General features: G+C 38.0%; 1 protein-coding gene across 1 annotated transcript in view; it reads right to left on the bottom strand.

Annotated features, from left to right (window-relative positions):
- Positions 1 to 21,059, bottom strand: part of LOC309478312 (transmembrane protein 132C) — a 151,170-nt gene extending 130,111 nt beyond the window's left edge. Inside the window, exons 1-2 of the mRNA XM_082141905.1 lie at positions 20,968 to 21,059; positions 20,144 to 20,300 (exon numbers count right to left, since the gene is read on the bottom strand). Coding sequence (XP_081998031.1) covers positions 20,144 to 20,192 — 49 coding nt within the window. The 5' untranslated portion in view covers positions 20,193 to 20,300; positions 20,968 to 21,059. The remainder of the gene's footprint in view (positions 1 to 20,143; positions 20,301 to 20,967) is intronic.
- Between the last annotated feature and the right edge of the window lie 1,863 nt (positions 21,060 to 22,922).

The following is a 22,922-nucleotide window of genomic DNA, read 5'->3' as shown; positions in this document are numbered from 1 at the left end:
TTTTAACGAGATTGTTTTTTGCCGTTATTTTACGGTAATTTTCTGGCGCCCCAGCTGCCGGAATAATACCGTTTTTTCACAGTTTTTTTTTTTACAGTGTAGTGATAAAGTTAGGTATTTTATTACATGTGATTCTGACATGATGTCACTGTATGTACTGCGCTCCTTCCTCTCCACTCCACTCGTCTCAGGTAATAAATGCGTCTTGTTCCAGCCTGAGCGTTTGGCGTCGCGCGTTCATGTGTTTTGGGGGCGTGGCTTTGGAAGGAGCTCAGAAGGGAGGGGGTGGAGTGAATGGAAATAATGAGCTGTGTTTATTGCAGATTAAAAGGTCTACAGTCACTCGATTTTTATATTTTCTTTTTCAGAGTACTTACATTTTAATTATGTATTGGTATATAAAGACAGTTTAAACAAATTTGGAATGTTTTTTTTTTAGAAAAATGATCACCTACCCTACCTTTAAGGGTGTAACAGATCGTAGCTGATCCGTACCGACCAGGCCCAAAGGTTCGGCACGCATGTGATTTGCAGATTAATTGCAACGTTAAACCATCGTAGTAGGGATGCGCGGTATACCGGTACTGCAAAAATACCGGTATATATTATATTTCAAACGGTACAATATCATAATTTTGCTCAATTCGGTATTTGATGCGCTGCTGTTTCGAAGTTCACCGCTAGGCGGCAGTGCGCTACCCAAACTGACGCGGGTCACGCAAAACCGGCAAACGTGACAACGGAGGAACACGATGGATCAAACAGATGAAGCTCATTCTACACATACTGTCTATGATTCTACACGCCCGAAATTAATAAATAAAGAGAGCAGTAGGAGTGAAATATAGCATTACTTTGCTTACAAAAGTAATGAGAAAGGTGAAGCAACAGACCTCAATGCACCACTCTACAAACGCTGCTTTAAATTAGCCACGGGAGGCAACACAGTCTGGCTAAGCACTTGTCACTTGCTCATCCTGACTTGTTCAAAGAGTTCAGAGATCGACAGGTGAGCATCATTCAACTGATTTAATTTAGACTTCTATTCACAACACTGATCAGCGCACATACATAAGAGCTTATCAATTAAATATGATACGGTAAACACGAAAGCTCAAATGTGCTTGCATGACACGCTAGAACCAATGAAGTTTAGGTCTCATAATTTTTGCACATTCAAACAATCATATATTAATTGAATTTGAATGAATAAAGAGATTAGTAATATTCATTTTAGTATTAGTGCTAGTAAAATTGCTAGTGTGGCGACCCCTAGGAATCAGCCGAGAGAGAAAGAGTAATAGTAGTAATATGGATATTACTAATATGAATGTTAGAATAACACTTTACAATTAAGCTACATTTGTCAACATTCATTAGGTAACCTGACCTAACAGTATTATAACATGTATTAATCTAGATCAATCAGTAATTATTATTTAAATATACTAATACATGTTTAGCATGTTAACATTAGCCTACTTTATGCAATGCATTAAACTAATATGAACCCAAACAGTACTCAAACCAAGATGAATAAATGCTATAAATGTTGATAATTCTCTGTTGACAGCTAATGGTTAACATGTCATTTCATTATTCTATTATTATTCTATATTAATTTATTATTATAGATATTAACCTATTTTAATTGTATCATTTCAGGTTTTTTCTTTTCTTTCCAAAATCAAAATTTAACCTAGGCTACTGTATGTTCCCTGACTGTTTTTTTTTTTGTTTTTTTTAATTTTTTACATTTTGATACTTTTTGTTTGCATATTCGGTACTGCAGAGTTTCAAGCAGTGTTTTTTAATAAAATAGTTTCAATTCACTTAAATTTTGAGGCCGGTTATTTGTCACCTGTGGTATCGATTTAGTATCGATACCGAGGTATTAGGTTCTGGTATCGTACCGAAACCAAAATTGTGGTATCGAGCCATCCCTACATCGTAGAGAGAGAAAGTTTGTCATTTGCATGTGTTACACATTCAAGTGATTTTAAACCATTCCAGTGCAAGAAGCAAAGAGAATTAAATTTGAAACTCATGGACGACTGCCTCATAAACTAAAACAAAACAACAACAAAAAGTCCCAGGCCTGGTCCTCAGTCGTCACTCCTCCTTTTATCCTTCTGGAGCTCCTCCGTGGGACTCAAAACCAGTGCGCGCCACCGGCCTCGCTGCGTCCCCCACGGCTCTCAGCCACACACTGCTTGCCACAAGTAGAATTTACAGTTTCTGAATAGATTCTTCAAAATTGTTAGCAGATGAGATTGACACGTCTTTGTATGTGAAACACAAAAACTACCGTTTGAACATAACATTTTTTTTTTTTTAAGTTTAAAAGTGCCAGTAAAGATTTATATTGTTACAAAAATTACTATTTCAAATTAATGTTACACTTTTTAACTTTTCATTCATTAAAGAATCCTGAAAAAAATCACGTTTTCCACAAAAAAAATTTAGCAGCACAACTGTTTTTAACACTGACAATATAAAATGGTTCTTGACCACCAAATTATGAGAATTATTTCTGAAGGATTATGTGACTGAAGACTGGAGTAATGATGCCTGAAAATTCATCTTTGCAATCACATAAATAAATTATAATAATTATTTTAAATTGTAATAATATTTCACAATATTACCGCTTTAACTGTATTTTTGACCAAATAAATGCAGCCTTCGTGAGAACAAAGACACTTCTTTCACAAAATATTTTAATCATACTTATCCCAAACTTTTGAATAGTATAGTGTACACATTTGCAAACGCACATATGCTCACTTACACAGAACATGCTGTTTTCACAGATGGGGTGGCATAAACAACATACAAATATAACCTCCCACTCTGTATCTGTGTGGGTAACTACATGTCACATGCTTGCTTCTTAAAAACGTACAGCAAGACAGCAAAGACCAAAGCACTACTGCAGTGATCCATAGCACCTTCAAACTGTGTGCTGCTGCAACAGAGCTCTGCTGCCACACATCTAACACACACATCAACCAGAAACAGCTCATATCCACTGCACCTTAAGTGGCTTCTTATGAAAATGCGATCTAGTCTCGCTACTATGCGCTAAATATGTACCGTCAGAAAAGAAGAATCGCAAATGTGAGCTCAGCAATGAGATTAAATAGAGCTTAAATTAAGACTTCTGCCTCTCAGATATTTATCCCGAGAAAAAACATGTTTTTCCTCTAGAATTTCTAAAGAGATACTCACAATGTATCAGACTGTGATCAGATTTGCCAAGATACCAAACTGCACTCAAAAGTTTAGAGATCTCAATATGAATGCAAACTTCTTCTGTCAGGACCACTATCGTCAAATACGATTGACAATTAGCATACAGTTTGGATTGGTGGTGGTTCTGTTCTGGGCCAGAACTCCCTGCGCATCCATGCAGCCTAGCTTGGATAAGAGCAGGGAGAGCAGCAATAACCCCCCTTAGGGTAAACAGAACAGAACCAACATGAATGTATTGCAGATATTAGAGAATTGCATTCTGATTCAGGGGGAATCAGAATGGCAAATCCTGACAGACGAGAGGAGGAGCTTGGGATGGAGGAGGGAACTGGCTCCTGAGAAACGCGATAGCTATGATAATACTTAAGGAGCTTATATATGAATACAGTGATAGGCGTCGTATTTCTATAGGTAGACGTGGATCAGCTGAGAGTCAGCTGACGCAAGCTTGACTAACGTGACTTGCCAGAACTGACGCTACTCTTGATTTTTTCACTGGCCCAACCACAAAATAATTTTGCTTTATAATGTATTTTCAGAATTTGTAGAAATATGTTTTCAATGTAAGCTTAGCGTTAAGTTCTGCCAGGAAGACTCAATCAGCGCGTCATGAATGAACTCACTTCTAACCAATCATGTGTTAACACTCTCAGTATAAAAGAATGGTACTTACATCCGTCTGAGTTCGCAGATACTGACGGCGCCAATTACCTCCATCCTCCCCAACCACCTCCAAGATGGTCCTTTCCCTCCATCCTCCTCACCACCACCAGGATGGTCCCTTCCTTTGCCTCCAGGGGGTCGGCTGCGCCCCTGCCTTCATCTTCAGGCGGGATTTGCAGATTCCGTTACCCTCGCATTGCTTGCTAAGGACGGGGCCTACGCCAAAGACTATGCTTGCTGAGCTATTAATAAATGTACTCGTTATATCATTTTATCTCCCGAGTCTTTCTGGTAGAACTACATGTTAAGGTGTATTTGCACATTTTTTTAAATCTTTTTGTTTCTTTATACAAAAAGTGCAACAAAATTTAAATTACAGCTATAATGTACTTGCGTAACACACTTTTGCCCAAAAAAAGGGGGCATTCGTTGCGAAACATTAATGATTTAAAGTTTTCAACATATTCTTAAATATGCTATCAAGACTATCACAAGCCTCTTTTATGCTATCTGCAAAACCTCATCTATGTCATCCTGGTAGATAACATTATCTAGGTGACTAATCAGCAGGATTTGCATCAAAATGTCGAATTCAACGCAGCACTGACCCAAAAGGGCAAGTGACAGTTCTTATATCTGGCCCAAAATGATCTCACTCTGGCACCTGGCCGGCAGGTCGTCATCATTATTGTTGAATCTTGCCAAGACATTTTTGGAGAAACATTTGATACAGAGTATTTCAAAGAAACATAACTGAGAACTCCACCATTCTGAGTTATGAAAGAGGAACAGAATCTTCCTCTGGGTAGTACATCCATGTTTTCTAGATATCAGTTTGAATCAAAATCATGCTTTGAACAGAACAGCGCAACACTTCGCACACATACACAAACGTGCATGAGCTCCAGCCAAATCCACAGCCACTGTCACATTTCCCCAATCACCTCCAGTCATTATTTACAGGATGTCAGAGTAGTGAGCCAGAAGCCAAAGTCAACCATTTGCAACTACCGTCTGCTTGGCTAATTGCATACATCGTCTTTCATTTAGGGGTGATTGAAGTGCAGGAATGAATCCAGACGGCCCAACGGAGCTTCAAATAACTGAAGTTACTCTGCCAGCATCAAGAGATGCACAAGCCTCTAGAGCCAGCAGCTTTTGATACATAAGATGTTCTGAAGTTCTCTTTCCTCGTGTGCTCGTTGGCTGATCTGAGACCATTAAAAATGAAAGGAGCATGCTGCCGTACTGGAGATTCTGGCCTGCAGCACTGATGAGGAGTTGGGCTAAATGATTCCTGTGTCAGAGATCCTCAAAAGTATCGTCACATGCTCACATCCGCACACCCAACTCAGATGCAGACAAACTCACAGGTTCAGCCAAGAAGACATTGTGGAGTGGATGTCTGATGAAGCCTTTTCAGCTCAAATATGGAACCCTTAAAGCTTGTGTGAGAGGTTTGCACAGGCCATCGCTATCACTAACACTTCAGTCCCTGACTGTGTATGTATACATGCGCTGCGCATCCATAAATGCGTGTGTAAAACCTGTTTGCAATTATGATTCATGGTTAACTTTATTTTAAAAACAATTTAAGATAAAAAAAGACCGCCTATTAATAATAATCTGTATTGTATAAAGCGCTATATAAATAAAGACGACTTGACTTGATTAATAAAACCAGGAATATGCAAATAAATAAAAATAAATAAAATAAACTGGTACTTTTCATATATGGAATGTATTATTTATTATTTATTATTAAAAACGTAACATATTTAAGAGTAGGAGTGTTACAGCTCTATCTGGGATAGTATAAAATGCATTCAAATTGTGCAACATTAAAAGGTGATATGGACAATGGTGATGGTTAATAACCTGCAATATTTCAGTTACCAGCCAAAGTATTTACCCCCGCCTCACAAACACAAATGTATACGCAATGCACAAATGCTGACTTGTTTTGTATGGCAGTGTCAGAGCAATCTGGAAGATACTGACTGATCTTACAGTCACTTATCTGCATTGACAGCAAACAAACGGTTGCATAATGAACTACCTAATGCACAGAACAAATAAAGTAAAAACAATGTGTGCAACTGTAGAATACAAATGCTCCCACCAGTTCTATTTAAACAGTATAGATCTAACAGTGATTAAATAGTAATTATAAGGGTGGCATGCATTTGCAACCAGAGACATTCTAAAAACACGATTATTATAATTGGCAATCATTATCAAGAAAATAATCCTGGGCACTTGGGAGGAAAGCTAATGCCTAAGGTAATACAATTAAATTATTGTTACATCATATTTTGCTCCTCGTGACTGATTTTGTAGCTTTTTGTCCAACCGGTTACAAGACAATAAACTTGAATTTGTTATTATAGTTTATAGTTTTATAGTTTCCACTTTTAGATGGTACTGAGAGTGAATGAAAAAGAAGGACATAAAAGCAGCAAACAAAACAAAAGTTTTAAAAAGTCCGAACAGTAAGAAAATATATTATGTCGTCTTCACGAAGACTTCTATAACATGGGATGAGTAAAGAAATATCTGGGTTATTCTATCTATTCAAATCTTTCCTTTCATGAACTTGAAAAATAAATATTCGAAGTTTGAATAACAAACCGGTGTTCACCTGTGCAGGTTGGATAGACCCGTATTTCGAGAGAAAAGCAATGCAATGTGTTCTGCCTGAAAGGAATTTCGATGTACAGCCTTTCTGAAAGGTACACGATGCAGTAAAGGAAAACAGCCCTGTGGTTTCCATCCCTTCAGCTGACAGGAGAAGATAATGTATTTTAGATAGAGCTTATACACTGGACCGTGCTGCTGTCCATCAGTCGATCACTGCCTCGAGTCCATATCCCAGAGAGCCTGAGACATGTTTATTAAAAAGGTGGTGGGGGGGGGTAGAATTTGCTGTATGCAGGGGGCTGAAATTGGCGAGCTTGAGACCTGGATGGATTCTACACAGTTAATTAAGATAAAACGATTCAATTCAGCAAAGATTGAGTTGCGATTGAGCCCAAGCTGCTCATGGTGGTTGCTCTGATTAGGAGCCAGAAAATGCATTTGCTGAGATTTTGATGCGAGACAATATTCCCGTTTTCAATTACACACACGAGCAACCCCCTAACTACCAAAACTGACTCATTTGCATGATTGAAATATAATTACAGCGAGATGAAAAAATGCCTGTGTTTTGTTTGGCGTTACAATTGTGTTTAATTGTTTCTGCTGTTTGTTTTCGGTTTGTTCGCTTGCTTGTTTATTTTCATTCAGATATCAGCAAAAGCACTCGTAACAATCGATCTCCGGGTCAACGAATAAGGACAAGCTTATTTTTCACATCTGGGATATAAAAGTCCATCTGTTTTCCACCGACCTCAATGTAGTAAAACAAAACGACTAACTCAACTATCAACCCTTAACTATCATATGCTGACATGGTTGTTCAGTATCCAAAATACTTTATATCATTCCTGCAGAGGAAAATTGTAAGCCTGACACAGATTCCTTTGTGGGGAAAAATCGATGGCACGAATAACACACACAAGCTGCGCAACAATAAGGAAACTAGATGTTCTCCGTCACCATGTCAGAAACCTCTAATGGCGTCTCACAGCTGTTCTTTCTCGTGTTGACAGCCGTTGCTCGGCACCATTAACAACTTACTGACGGGCCTTGAAACTCACCAACCCGAGAGCGTGAAAACTGTAATCAGTGATAATAATGCTCAATCATTTGCTAAGACCTTATTAACACAAGTCCCACACTATGGGACTCTGTAATACTGAGTTGTGTTTAGAGTTATGCTCCATGCGTCTGTAATTCCCTGCCTGATTCTGACAGCACTCACTCATGGTGCATTTCCTCACACTTTGAGTCACAGTTTCCTGAGCTGCATCCTTTCAATCCTTCTCTCACTGTGGGGGCCACTGCAATGGGCCCTGGTCCCTCTGGGACTACCTTTCAGTTTTTCTTCCCTCCTCATCCTCCACTCTCGGGTTGTCTGATCCATTTCAATGCCTTCAGTGGCCTTTTCACTGCTAACAGAGTCGGTGTAGATGTCTTCACAAAACAAAACAGACACGCGTTCAATGTCTGCGCCGATTCTAAATGTCAACAGCATGTCAGCTATCACCATTCATCATCAAGAGGACGCTGCAAGGTGTACTCAGTGTTTAGCTCCTATCCATAACTGTCAATTCATCTGTAGTGTGACAAACAATCAACAATTGAGATTATTGATAATCTAAATATTTTCTTTATAACAAGCACTGCAGCATTTTAAATCCATGCCAGTGATGCTCCATTAAAGCAGGGATTTGCAGTTTCTGGAATTTCTCCGCTGTATTCTCGCTTTTTGCTCACAGGTTTCTCTATAGAGCTCCCCCTACAGCTTCGGAATAGATAATTGACAACACTGTCGAAAAACTCGTTGGCGACTCTCAGATACCAGAGGCTAGTATATCAATGACATCAAAGCAGATGGGACATTCTTTAAAACGTCTTCTTCATTCGGGTTCGAACAGCGCGGGGGAGCGCAATAATGACAGAATTTTTGCAGATTTTTTTGGCCGTAAAGCAATTCGTTACATCGCGAGACCTGATATCACGAGATACTTCCTAACGCTGCGGCCGGCGGTTCGCCGGCTCAAAGTTGCATGGGTGGTTTTTCCGCTCACAGGCGCTTGGGGGGTGCGAGACGACCACCATTCAACCCGAAAAAAGTTATATAACTATTCCACTGACTCCGAAGCTGTTCAGTTAAGGAAAAAAAGTTACTTAGTTCACCTTTAAGCAAATTAAGTGCAAAAATAGAAAGCAATTTAAACATACATTAACATGGATGCTGGGAAAATATGCAAAGTGCATGGTATGGGAATCATAAATGGCTATGCGAATAAACACTCCAAAAAAGAAATACAAAATAAAAATAAAACAAAAAGAGCACATCTTCTGAAAAAATATGTAGATATAATGTTATACATTTCAGAAGAATCTCCAAATCCTGTCAAAAAGAAGAAGCTAACCAGTTTTAAGTTGAACTATGGTTTCGAAATTTAGCATATTAAAGGGATAGTTCACTTTGAAATTAATTTTTGGTATGTTTTAGCTTACCTCAAGGGCATCCAAGATGTAGGTGTCTTTTTTTCCGCAGTAGTTTCAATTTTGATATTTTTAGGTCAAACCGTTCTTGTCTGTCAGTCATATAATGCAGGTCTATGGTCACGGTCTCAAAACACAAGCACAGAGTCCAAATTAAAACAATTCCCCGTCGTCTTAAAGACATTCGTTCCAATGAACTGCCATAGACAAGGCGACATCTAGTGTGTATATTTCTATGCACCAGTCTGCGTACACGTCAGATCAGATCACTCGGACATGTCTGCGTATAAGAGGTAAAAACGATATAAATACTGTTCGTTTTCTCACACAAACCGCTCGTTTCGTGTCTTAGGCCATCAATGTGTACTTACGATGGGGAATTGTTTAATTTGGACGACGGGGAATTGTTTTAATTTGGACTCTGTGCTTGTGTTTTGAGACCGTGACCATAGACCTGCATTATATGACTGACAGACAAGAACGGTTTGACCTAAAAATATCAAAATTGAAACTACTGCGGAAAAAAAGACACCTACATCTTGGATGCCCTTGAGGTAAGCTAAAACATACCAAAAATTTATTTCAAAGTGAACTATCCCTTTAACATATTCATTTGCATGGTACTCCAAACAACATATGGTAATGCCATGGATGGTACATTTAGTGTTTTCGTGTTAATGCTATGTTTTATTCGGAAAATGTCTTTACCTACGTCATTGGAAAGGTGCACGTGCAGTTGTTGATTTACCTTTTTCATCGCGATAGGGCGCTTATGCTGTTTGTTCCGAATGGTTATAGGTCAATATCCACATAATCCAGTGCTCTTTTTTCTCTGTTAAAAAGTATAGCGTTATTGTTTTACGCAGTGAGAAACTGCACCAAACGATTGAGTAAGACTCGGAACGATTCAGACTGATCTTGAACCGATAACACGTTTGATCGAATCGTGGAAAAGAACTGACTCACAAAAGTGATTCAATCACTAATTGAACATCGCTAGTTCTGATTCTTAACAGGCACGAGAAAACGAGACACGACGTAGTTGCTGAAATATTTTGAGGGAAATGTTATCAGGTTAGTTAGTATACTGTACTCTCGCTCGCCAGAGGATTTATCATTATAGCCTATAGGCCTACTGGGCTCGTGCTCGGCAAATCTGCGACACCTGACGTGATATCCCCATAGATATGTTATTTTTGTCTGGCTATTATTCATGCTCTTAGATTGTATATTATCATATATTAAAATGTATGGATGCATTATGCTGCTGCTTTGTCTATTATAATATTATGATTTTTTATTTAAATACCGTTTGCTTGGCGCTCTTGAAAAAACTTTTTTTTATTTCTTCAGAGCATTCTGAAATAAACCGCAGACAGACGAGAGAAATTAATAATCATTTTCTCACACTGTTCCAAACATGCATTCATTTCTTTCTTCTGCTGAACACAAAATATATTTTGAAGAATATGTGTAACCAAACCGTTGATGGGCCCCAGTAACTTACGGTGGGGGGAAATGCTATATGGAAGTCAAAAAGGCCCATCAACTGTTTGGTTCTCGACATTCTTCAAAATATCTTCTTTTGTGTTCAGTAGAAGAAAGAAATTCGTACAAGGTTTGGAACAACTTGAGGCCGAGTTAATGATGACAGAATTAAAATTTTTGGATGAACTATCCCTTTAAGGATCAGCTGCGGATTATGATTAATCGGGACATGCGTGTGCACGCAGAAAACTTTACCTGACTTTCTTCTAGCAGATGTACGGCGACAAAAAATAAAATGATTTATTAATTGTATTATATAATTTTATATATAAAACGGTTAGTTCCAGTCCTTGATTCAGTTTATTCTGATTGGTCACAATCATTATTCACAATAAAACACGGCTATTTATATCACTCGGTATCACTACACAACAGCCCTAGCAACCACTCTTAGCAACGTAAACATAGTTCTCGTTGATATTGTTCAGAGTAGAGTATTGTGAAAGATCGAGTAAGCTAGTGTATCGTTGCCTGCATTTACATTAGATATAGCATTTTCCATCAGGTCAGTCCTATATTCGTAAAAAATCCATTTGAATGTCGATCCGCTGCAATATCTTGTCCTTTTAACAGTTAAGGGCCTGACACATCATCCTGTCATCCAGCCATCCTTATCACCAAAAAATGTATTTTAGGTGGACAGATCAATACAGTACAATGCACATCAAACACCATGCGGAACAAAACAAACCTGTGGTCTCAGGATAAGCCAGGGTCTGCTAAAATTGTAGGATGTTGGAAAATAACAATGTCTTTTCTGTTAACCAAATGCTTTTTAATCTTCGCTATTGCTTCAATGCAAATGAACAAGCGTGCGCCGTTATTTGTTGCGTAGTGACGGTCAAACCCTGAATATAATGTAATATAATATAAGTTGTTCCTACATTGTCGTAAATGTAGAATAAATTTTAGTGCAAACGTTTTTTGTGAATCATGATTTGATCGTGAAAACGTTAGTGCGTAGATTTCACGCACAAATTTGTGTGCGCGCATTCTTAGTGAATGAGACCCAATGTTCTTCCACAACATGCATGCAGTTTTGTTTTTTAACGCTAGAGGGCCTAAAGTTACATAGTGTACCTTTAAGCAAAATTGTTAGCTCTTTTCTTCACAACACTAATGTTCAGATTAGCACTGATTTTGTGCTGGGCTGTTCAACTCAACAACTCCCTCTATATGGTTATATATTTTTTACCTCTATATTTTTTTACCTCTATTATTGACCTCTATATGGTCAGTATTTTTTTGTTGGTATATTGTTAATTGAACCCATTTAATATAAATTGTAGTAAATAAATGTATTAGTATAATTTCAAGAGGCTACTGCCAGCTAGTCATGTGATTACATCATCGCATCCAAGAAAAGAAAAAAAAAGCTTCTTCTAGACCACAGATTTGCCTAGAGTCTCGATCTCATGTGAGTGTCCATCATTTTAAACATATTTGTCTGAAAAATGATTAATTTTGTTGCGTGCAAAACATTTTTAATAAGGGAAAATATTAGTAAACTGCACCTGATGTTAGCTTTATATCATGCCATAAAATTTTAGCTGGTAGTCAAATATCTAATCTACTTTTCCACCTTGAAATTACAGAAACAAATGCCAGTGGAGAATAACAGGCAGTAAAGAAAAAAAACAACTCCTTGTTTTGATTAACATGCCAAATCCATATAATTTATAAGATTATTAGATTATCACATTCATCTTGTAGGCCTATATTAAGAGGCTCATAACATGGATGGTCAATTTCATTTGGCATATTAATCAGATTAGCATGTAAAAGTTGATAAGAAATCTATAACAATAGATTGAGAAGGGAGGGTAATGATTCTCTTAGACGTGCAAAATAATTAAATTCGATACAACCTGTAACAAAAAAAACATAGCTTTCCGTTTATTTCAAATGGAATTTACGCTGTTTTTCTTACTTGCAAAGGTAGTAAAATCGATGAAAGCTCAAATTCAGTTCAGCCTTTTTTTTCTGTGGCATGCTGAATGCTCTTCATGTCGATGCTGAAACAAGTTTTTTTAAACTAACAGAGCTGTTTTTAGACCCTTAAACAAAATCGATCTCATCATTCTTTCAATTGTGATACTCAATAATGTAAAAATCATAGCAAACGAGTGAAAGGAACTGCACAGGAGCCTGAGTTGTGAAGGAATGTTGTAGTTTCCCTTTTCCTTTCAGGTCTAAAAAATTTGACTTCAACGCAGGAAAAAAACAGCTCAGCTAACTCTATAGCAATTAAGCCAAAAAGCCACTTCATACCGCACAATCAAAGACAAGAGGCAATCAAGCAAAGCAGACTGTCCTCCACATCAGTTAGCCCTGCATAGAGACACAGCACCTTCTCCTCCAGCAACAACAAAAAAGACCCGCGTTCGTCCTGAGGGGCAAAAGCACTGTGTTTATGGAGATTACATACAGTGGCGGAGAGAGCCCAATTACCTACAGCAAATGTACTGCGTGGAGCCAAAACCCATGGCAGCCCACAGCGAAACAAAGTGATTTTACAGCTCAATTTTAATCTGCAGGCTTTGGCCTGGTCTCCGGTTCCCCATGTGGGCCTTTTAAAATCGGATTTATCGGTACACTTTAAAGCAGACCAGTGGCGGCACCAGCCCGATGCTTAGTGATGGTTCTGAGGGTTCTCCAGTGATAGTGTAGGGTTTAATGAGGTTGAATACAGAGATGGTGCTGCACAGAAATACCCATTTTTGCTGGGTGCGTAAATCAGAGAACCAGGGAACCGGGGAATACATTAAATCATGTATTAAAAATTGAATGTATTACATTGAAAGGCTCACGTAAGCCAGACTTCACAGCACTGCAAGAACAGGAGAAATCAGTGTTTGAGAGCAGTTAACTAAAAAGAGTGAGGCAATAACTTTTCAGTAGTGTGACAGTAGTTGTTTTTTAATTAGCTTAGCTTGTGCTATATACATATACATGCATAAACATATAATTACATATACATTAATATATATATACAGTATATATATACATTTATATGAAAATAGCGAATTATTTCAACTAATATATGTGTGTGATATATGCATACATTATACATTTAGTTTATTTTTTCAAGTTTAATCCAGCCACCCAAATCCCAAGTTTAATTCAAAAAGCCAAATTAAATTTTTAAGATGAAATACTGCTCTGATTAAATTACATATTATATTATCTGCACAAAAATAAATGTTATAGCTGTAAATATTCAATGATTTTGCCCCTTAAATAAATTGTGCTACTTTTTGTTTGGATTTTTCTTTTCTTTTTTGTAGCATCACTGTATACTACGAGCAGCTTGACAAGCTAAAGTTTTAAAATAGATTCCCCAACACTGAAAAAAATTATTGGTCGTATTGGAGTAACACTCCGATCTTGGTGGCTATTTCGGATTAAAGATTGACTTTGAAAAGGGAACCATGGTACACTAACCAGGAGGAACCAGAGGGGAGCAGCTGGGAAAGGTAATTGCCTAGTTGGTGCCATATGAGATGAGTATGGAGGGTGTTGCTTTATCTGTGGGCTGTAATATAGGAGTTGAAGGTGGAGGAAGCACAGAAGTAGAGAAGCAATTCGCTTCCATTTAGATTTAGGCTGCCTGAACCCAAGTGAACCCTGCTTAGTGCTGTTAATTAAATCTGAAAGCGAGGTGAAGGGCAAAAATGAGGGTCAGAGTAGGATGCAAGACGAGAAGAGGGGAAGCTAGAATGATCTTATCGAGGAGCAGAGACCATGCTTTGGCAAATAATAATGTAAATGAAGCAGAGGTCAGCAAGTTTTCCTGCTCCCCTGCTGGCACAAGTGTTAACTTAATACAGAAACATTGGGAGAGAGAGGATAATGGTGTAAAGATAATTGCTAGACTGTACTTATCCATGTCAAATCATAAATTCAGAGCTTGAGCTTCAGTTACAAAACAAATGAGACTTTAAAAATGCAGTCTGATGAAAACACACACTTTAGTTGTGTCCAAAATGAAGCACCATACTGTGCTCTTATACACTATGTACTTATAGGTTCTCAACCTGTAGTGTATGAATTTTATATGGTTATTTAGTCTGATATCTCCCCCCACCCACCGCTGTGTGTCCAACATTCCACACTTCAGTTAATTAACTGCATTATCTGGGTATTTAAAGTGTACTTTTTCTATTTGGAATTTTCAGTGTGAATACACTTCCACTAAATGCCAATAGAATAGTGCACAAGCATGCAAATTGGGACGCGACATTTGACTTTGAATAAAATTCACAGAATGTTGAGTTAGATGTATTAATTCCATATGGTGAGCTTAATTACAGTACATCTGTAAGAAAAACTATGAAAGTGGAAATATAATATTCTCACCGAGCTTTGGTTGTGTACATGCAACAACCTGCTTGCACTTAATTACTTGTCATAATTAATTTTAAGCAGGATATAAAATTATTTAATTTTATATTTCACAGGTGTTGAAAAGAGTGCTGAGATGACAGATGATCTTAAGTTAAAGGACTGCTGGAAAAAATCTGAATCAAATAGCTCTGTACCTTGAGCATTTTCTAAAATTTGAATGGATGTAGAAATTGCATGAGAATTCAGCTGAAAGTGCTTTGAAACTCCTGTTGCTATTATCATAATAAATGGATTGCAAAATGATCACCGTTGACGGCAACTGACGTCTCTAAAAGGGTCCAAACATTTTATTCCTGAATTCAGTTTGCAGAAGATTATCCATTTTGGGGGCGAATTACTTCTAAAAGTTGAAAGAGAAAAATCTCAATTCAACAGCTGAAATTGGAGAAGCCTTAGGCACAATTAATTTCCCTGAGGCCACGTTGCCGAAAATTGGCAAATGGCTTAGAACCATGAGAAAACATGGATGGTTTTTGATTTTGTTCAAAAAAACATTTTTGAACATATTGGTTTTACAATTATCTTTGCACTAGTTATAGTCAATATTTTTGACATCTGAGGCCAGACATGTAATTGCAGCCGAACTTTAAAAGTGGTTTCTTCTTTTGAAATGTATCGTCTGATTGGGGAGATTTTTGATAAGCCTCTTACTGAGGATGAGAACTGCTTTTAAAAATATCTTTGCTTAATTCCCAAAAGAAAACATTTAAAATTCTATAACCCATTACTGGATATGTTAACTTCTCACTTTCTATCTGTCTGTCTGTCTGTCTGTCTGTCTCTATCTATCTATCTATCTATCTACAGGTATCTATCTATCTATCTATCTATCTATAATCCATCCATCTACAGTATATGCCTATAGACCTTATGCGCCAGAGAAACGAGGGCGCCGCCATCTTTAGAATATTGTCTTTTAACTTCCGTTTTTGCGGTCGCTCTGTATATTTCAATGGCGCTGCTGTCCAGGAGTAATTCGCTTTTGAAGTGGATTTTCTTAATATAAAGTAAACAAAAGTTATCATGAGGACTGTAATGTTTAAAGCAGATGACTTGACATATGTCAGTCGACTGGGAAGATTTTAAAACGAGCCGTTCATTAATAAACACGCAGAATCGCTGTGAAAATACAGACCGGAAGTCAAAAGACAACGAGCGCAGCGCTGAAAAGGGGCGGGGCTACATAAGGTCTATAAATATTCAAATTTCAAGGCTTTTAAAACTTTTTTTTTTTTAAATAAGGATTTGTAAAGCTTTGTCAACATTTGGGTTGAAAAGTTTGGTTTTCCTGTTAAAATGTGCAGTAATAAGAATTTAGTGATAGTGATAGTGTTTGTTTATATACAGACAATGATAGGTAATATTCAGTCCTGTGTTTTTACATGCTGTGATTCAGTGATTAATTTCATATTCTGTTTATTAATTTCAGAAACTATCTTTGAGCATTGATGAGCAATCATTAAAAGTTCATCGTCACCTGCATGACTAGAAACTTCTCTAACAGGAAGCCTGAAGTGCTCAGCGCTTAATTTACTCTCATGCTAAATTAGTTTCAATTATAATTTTTTTTTTAAGATGCATCATTTGGGGGCACAATTCATTCCATTCCAAATGCCTATGCTAGGGGCTCTCTGTCTAAGTAATTATGTACCCTTTAAGGCTGCTGAGATGTTTGTCATCCCATCAACAGCACAACGATCGCCAAGACCCTCATGCAACAAGACACTTGGAAAAAGAAGCGAGAATCATGCGAGAAGCGAGAGAGAACGAAGCTGTCAGGGGGAGGAAGAGGTGTGATCTGATCCTTCACTCCTTCTTGCTGAGTTTAGAGGGAGAGCGAGATGGCGGGTGAGTTGTTTGACTAATGCTCTGTTAGCTAATGTGTCCAGACCACCCACTGAGTTGCAACCATTTCTCTGGCTCTGATATTGTCTTGTAGTAGTGATGTGTGCTCGTTGCATGAGCCCAGCACTCTCAGCCCTATTCTGGGGAGGCGCGTGCGATACTCCCACTGCTAACAGCAAGCTGGCGGGAGTCTGCTCTGGCTTTCATGATAATATATGCATTTTTCTGCTGCTTTACACCGCTAGATGCAAGCCATCGTATTTTCGTTCACATGAGAGTTTGGGGGGGGGGGGGGGAGCAGATATTTTTTGCAAGGTTGCCACAAATGTTCTCCTTAGTCAAACCGCACAAATTGGAAGTTATGGCCAAAGCTAAACTCTGATTTAATATAATGCAAACTGTAAATTGTGTTCTGAAGAACACAAACATCTGTTGTTGGATCTCCAGAGATTAGAATAGAAATGTCTTGTTCAGTGCCACAGGAAACCCCAACCGGCAGCGTGAAAGGAAAATAGTTCAGAATCAAACATTACAGTGCATAGTTCTCTTTTGCAATCCCCACTGGAATCAAGTGAACTGCCTTGCTGCCTATTACCTATTGCTGCCTTCTAATGCAGCATCCTAACCAAAATGGATACTGATAAAAAGTACCATACCAATAGCATTCCTCATGAGAAATGTGCAACAGACTTGATTCAGAACTGATTTCAAAAGAGTTAGCGTGCTGATTAAGGTCCCAATACTCTAATAAGCATAAAAACACATAGCAAACACAAACATTGGGCAAAATGGTATATAATTTAGATTAACCATTTTTTTAAAGAATAGAATGAAAAAAGGTGCAGGCACATTAATTAAATTTGTCAGAAAAAAGTAGTTTGTCAATGTAGCGATGCATGAAGCACCACTCACACAGAAGTACATTTCAAACCAAGCAGCTTTATGTTGAACGACTTGAACATGAGTGAAAGCTGCATGTGGAACTTTTTTCGCCCTTACGTGAAACTCTGAATGATGTGGATTTCTGTTGAAATGATTGGATTTTGGCCAAGAAATTTCACAGAGCTACGGTAAATGTGACCACACCTTTATATTTACACTCAACATTTTTTTCGCTTTGTGTTCGTTGGACTTTTCATTTAAAAAAAAATCAAATTTTTTTCACAGAGCTCGCAATACATTATGGGATTGCTTTCTACACAAAGGATACATAAATGCACACTTGTGTATTAACATATGGTGCATATCTGATCTTTGCCATCTATTCAATCCATGGTGACAAGCTCAGTGAAATAAAATCCAGGTTTTAATACAGAACCAACATCTTATTTTGCCTGCAACGCATACACATACGAAAGAATAAAATTAGAGGTTGTCAAGAATGTCAAGAATTTTCTCAAAAAATTTATCAACATAGACGTTCATGGCAATGATTATAATACTCCATCTAATCATTTTGGAGGTCTAAATTGCCGTCCTCGAGCCGAGGTTGTCAGATTGACACTTATTTATTTGGACCATGTTCAACAAAACACAGTTTATTTTTATTGATGTCGAGCAGGAAGCAGCATACGGCTGCTGGCAGCCACCCTGAATTATGAGGAAGGTGATTACAGCCCCTCTCTCGCTCTCTCCATAGCCAAAGATCAGTGAGACCGAGAAAGACAGCTCTTGTAATCACACTTAATAGTCTTGTTGTTTGTGTGAGTGTGCGTGGTAATGATGCTGGCACTTCAGCATGGGCTCACAGGGGACCCACTATTGTTTCATCGTCTCATTGCCTTCCACTGGCACCACAACAGGTGCCTCTGTGAGGTTCCTAGCCAGTTAATAGAAAAAATAGAGATTATAGTCTATTTTTTTAAGCTTCTCATTGGATCTAATGACCATGCATTGATCTAAAGTGGACCAATCACTGTAATGACTTCAACTTTCTCAGGATTCCATGTTTATGGCCTCCATCTCTATGTTATGATCCTCATAAAGTTTCTCATAATAGCTCAAAGTGCTTTTTGCTAAATTAATGATGTGAACCCTCTTGTTCTTTCGGCATCAACGTCTTGTTGTTTTATATACTTCTCTGTTTGATTTTGTGACCTGAACAAGACTGAGCGTCTAACCTAAAGCGCATTTGAATGATGTTGGCATAGTCAGTGCCGCATTTGTCAAGCCAATTCGGCGTGCCAGACAAATCAAACCCAATGCACAGAGTGTACACGACACGGGAAATGCACACTCAAGAGAATTAGAGTGATTCATTCTCTCAGAAAAATGATTCACCCTTTTAATTTTGAGAAAAGCAATGATAATGTCCAAGGAAATTCATCTTTCCTCTCACTGAACGCAATAAACTATTTTTATGTGTGATTATATGTGACATTTTCCTGCCCTTTTGACCTGAATCATCTCTTCTAGAAGAGTAATGGAGTTCTAAATGAGGGTTCAGGAAGAGCTAGTCATCTAATCATGATGCAGTATAAACAGCTGCTTGCCTCACTATGACGATTCTGGAAACTCAAATATATTGATTTCTGTATTTATAATAACTTAAGTAGTTCTGGCGAGCATGACAAGTCTCTACACTCAAGGATTATATAAACAGGTTAACACATGTAACAGTTTCAGGGGGGAAAAACAGGTTAGAACAAACTAGTCTCAATGACAAAACTTATTTAAAGGAATAGTTAACACAAAAATTGAATTGTCATTTACTCACCCTTGAGTCATTCCAAACCTGTATGAGTTATTTAGAGGAAAGCTGACTTCAAAATAAAATAAAATAATTGTATATCTTATATTGTGTTTTACAGAAGAATGAAAGTAATACAGGTGTGGAATGACATGAGAGTGAGTAAATGATTCAAGAATTTTCAAATGCTCAAATCCCTAAAGGAATACTTAAAGACAAGCTGTAATGTAAAAACAAATGGATAGGTGCTAAAGTGTTTGTGAAGTGTTTTTATGCAGCGTATTCTTAATTTCTGAACAGTATCATTAGTTTTACATCAATCATATGGTAATTGTATATTCAGCACATTTAACCATGGTCATTTGGAACCCACCTTCAATTGCTTTATAACCGGTCATCAATAACATGTCAAGAGCACCTCTAGCAATCTGTAATCATATTGATTCACACACCATGAAGTATCACCTTTTACTGTATGTGATGAATATTTGAGCTGGTGCATTTATTCCCATATATATGGTGATGAAAGAAATTAGCTAGGAAAATAAAAGACACGGATCCAGCATGCATGCAGGTCTTCACCTGTTACTGCTGAATGATGCGCTCTGACAGACTCACCTCTGCAAAGCATGAACAATATGAGCCCAGCTAGGCTGAGACGCAGCATCTTCAGTTCCTCTGAAGTTGGTCGGGGAAGGAGAAGGGAACGGGTCAGTTTTTTCCCACCCACAAATCTTCCTCAAGGTCTACAGGACGGTACACACAGCCTTCATCTCTTTACAAGCAAGAAACAGAGTATCGGTTAGATGTTTCCCCCTCCGAGCATCTCGACACGAGTCTCTCCTGAGGTGCAATTACTAAATGTTGACATCTTGAAAGCCATGATCTGTTTCGCGGGTTTTAAATGTCTTCTGAAGTGTCTGAGGAGCACATTAAACACTAAAAATATATCCCTTGAAAAGTCCCAAATTTGTAGTGCAGTGCTACAAGTGTCTGTTGTTAAAAGCAGTCTGGTGGTCGCGAATGTGTGATCCGTCTAAATAAGCCTCAGTTCACACAGCTGTGTGGTGGAGAATCTCAAAGGAAAGTTGAACATCGCTTGTGAGGCTCGGCAACGCTTCGTAATGATGTAAAAAAAATCCACTGTAATTCCATGAGGCGCGAGGTGTCCACGCGTTAACGAATAAAGTCACTTTTAAAAGAGAATGTCAGTAATTGAGAACCAATTAGGTGCTTTTACATAAACAAGTCCTCATTTAGAAAAGATGACGGCAATAGCTTACTCCGAGCTTCCACAGTTATTAATACACTTTAAGAAATGAAATTGTAGACCGTCGGTGCACGTCACAGTTTTGATGCCGAAAAGCAAGTCATAAACTTCAACAATGTATGGAAAGAAATAATAAAAATCATTCTGTAAAAATGCTCCTTCTTTCTCTCACCCATGAAGTCCACAGTGAATATTCCTTGTGCTTTCGTCTGCTCTTTGGGTTCCGCAGCGACAAGCACAGTGAGTCATGAAACACACACACACTTCTCTCTCTCTCTCTCTCTCTCTCTCTCTCTCTCTCTCTCTCTCTCTTGACTGGCAAATACTGCTGAACTGGGAGGGCGGCTTTAGAATTTCAATTTAAACTTCAAAATATAATGTAGCTTACAATAAAATAAGATGAACGAGTCAACTTCTTTCGAACTGTTATGAATAGTTTTCTAGCGATGTGTTGCCTAGGCTACGTGTGGATGCATGCATTGCAAAAAAAGAAATAACTAGGCTACTTTAATACACCTGTTGTGAATGGTTAATCTGGAGTAGATGAATCGATCAGTATCGATCCATGTCTAAAATGGGAGCCTTGGTCCTAAATATGGAGGGTATTATAAGTATATTTTACAAATGATTCTATCCCATTGCAGTGAGTTATGGTTATATTATAATAAGAGCGATGATGCAGGTGTTGATGTAGTTTGTGAGTGATTGGACCCTATTGTACTGCATTTGCTTCAACAAGCGTGACAGTGCCCTCTAGTGGTGAAACTCGTGTCCTTAAGATTTTCCCATGCGTGGCATTATGCTGATGTTGCGACGTAAAGCGTGCTGCAAAAGGCGCTTTTTTTCTTTTTCTTTTTCTTTTTTTACAAGATTTGGTGTGTAACAAGGGTTTACTGGGATCTGTCATATTTAGCATTTAAGGTAGACGAATACGAATCGTCTTAAGGAAAATCGGGAGTTAATTGTTGTTATTATTATTAATAATATTATTATTAATAATTTCTTTAATGGTCTCTATAGAGAAATTTACCTTGCTCGTTACATAGGCCTACTCATGCTTAAGTTTCACATGCACGTACACCCATATTACCGCTTTAAATACTTTACAGCTTTAAAGCGTTGTCGAAATGTCGACACATAGATCCGCTATGGTTGTGCATATAAATAAAATTGTGTTTATCCGTCACTCAACTCGTATGTCGTCGCTGTCCGAGATTTTGAATTGTTTCCCTCAGCCATGAAAGGATGAAGACCTCAGACCAAACAGTTTGAAAGTTTCTGCGTCTCTGTGTACAAAGTTCATGAATGTTTAATGAGGCAAGCGTTGAGGCAGCTTGTGATTGGTTGTATTTTGCTAAAATACTCGTTGGAACATTCCGTAGCACTAAATGCATTAAAATTACATTAAAAACATATTTAAACATTCAAATATGTATTTAAATATTCCAGCATAAAGGTTTGGTTTAAGGATTGCCACTGACATTATTATGTTTTGGCACCCATAGTTCTCCTAAAATGAATCAAAATGTATTACAATCATTCTCATCTTGGAGTAACCGAATAGTCCATCAAACACACTTTTCTTCCTACAGGTTGGAAATTTAATGTGGCCCACTGTGAGGGTCTGACTTTAACCTTGTACTCACTCACACCATGCTGAATAGAGATATCGACAGAAATAGTAGCTGATGACTCCCCTACCGCTCAAGTCAGCAATTACTGTCAGTTCACAGAGGGAAGATGTGTGTTGATTTGGAAAGAAAGAGGCATTTAGGAAGACCCGCATGCACAGGCATCCAATTAGCAAACACATTAATTGCTTTGCCAAATTCTAGGCAGGGCATTGAAGGTTTTCCAACCATGCTCACAAAGAATCTTTTGTAATTGGCTGCAATGTGACACCTGTAATAAACTGTGAAGTAGAAAACATACCAAACCGCTAACACAAACAGAACATTCACATAGAGTACCACTGCAAAGAAATTAAGTGAGTATTGACCCCATTTACACTCTCTCCATTTGCACTCAGTGCCATATCTCCTCTGTCATTTCAGTGTATTCATCAGGTTGATTGCCTTGACCCATGTCAGGTGATTAACATTTATCAGTCTCTGGGCAAGACCTTTC

The sequence above is a fragment of the Leuciscus leuciscus genome (genome assembly GCF_965113295.1).
Source record: "Leuciscus leuciscus genome assembly, chromosome: 16".
In the NCBI taxonomy this organism is placed as follows: domain Eukaryota; kingdom Metazoa; phylum Chordata; class Actinopteri; order Cypriniformes; family Leuciscidae; genus Leuciscus; species Leuciscus leuciscus.
This window is presented reverse-complemented; position numbering and strand designations above follow the sequence as displayed.